This window comes from Tupaia chinensis, unplaced genomic scaffold (genome assembly GCF_000334495.1).
Source record: "Tupaia chinensis unplaced genomic scaffold, TupChi_1.0 Scaffold144197_2, whole genome shotgun sequence".
In the NCBI taxonomy this organism is placed as follows: Eukaryota; Metazoa; Chordata; class Mammalia; order Scandentia; family Tupaiidae; genus Tupaia; species Tupaia belangeri.
Window position 1 is genome coordinate 336,880 of NW_006204055.1, and position 746 is coordinate 337,625.

At 66.4% G+C, this 746-nt stretch overlaps 1 protein-coding gene across 1 annotated transcript in view; it reads right to left on the reverse strand.

The window, feature by feature from the left end:
• SOX10 (SRY-box transcription factor 10) overlaps positions 1-709 on the reverse strand; it is a gene marked incomplete at its 5' end in the record, with an annotated part of 3,498 nt that extends 2,789 nt beyond the window's left edge. The window contains one exon of the mRNA XM_006166249.2: positions 7-709. Within this exon, the coding sequence (XP_006166311.2) occupies positions 7-709 (703 nt within the window). The remainder of the gene's footprint in view (positions 1-6) is intronic.
• Between the last annotated feature and the right edge of the window lie 37 nt (positions 710-746).

A 746-nucleotide genomic window follows, 5' to 3' on the forward strand; every position in this document is an offset into this window, starting at 1 on the left:
CCCAGTGTGTGGGGCTGTGGGACTGGGGCCCAGAGGGGCTGGGGTCAGAGATGGCCGTGTAGAGGGGCCGCTGTGAGGGCCCCATGTAGGAGAAGGCCGAGTAGAGGCCAGAGGCCTGGCCTGAGTGGCCGTAGTAGGGTCCCGAGGGCTGATGGTCAGAGTAGTCAAACTGGGGGCGGGAGATGGAGGGGAAGGCCGAGCCGTAGTGGGGCAGACTGAGGGAGGTGTAGGCGATCTGAGAGGTGGACGGCTGGTCGGTGTAGTGTGGGGGCCCCTGGGGCCCTGCGGTCTCTGTCTTCACCTGGGCCTTGGCATCCACACCAGGTGGCGAGACCGTGGGCAGAGCCACTCCCGGCGGCTTGGAGATCCAGGCGGAGTGTCCACTGGCCACAGCCAGGGCGCTGCCCAGCCCGTAACCGGCCGCTGAGTAGCTGCCCACGTGGCCTGGGTGCCCATTGGGCGGCAGGTACTGGTCCAACTCGGCCACGTCAAAGGTCTCCATGTTGGACATTACCTCGTGGCTGATCTCCCCGATGTCCACGTTGCCGAAATCGATGTGGGGCTTCCCGCCCTCCCCCATGGAGCGCCCATCCCGCTTGGGGTCTGCCTTGCCCGACTGCAGCTCTGTCTTTGGGGTGGTTGGCGGGGTGGGTGGGCCATGGCTCTGGCCTGGGTGGAAGGGAGACAGAGAGAGCAAAGGGAAACAGGGTCAGAGGCAGGCGGGCACAGGCATCCCCAGGAAGCTG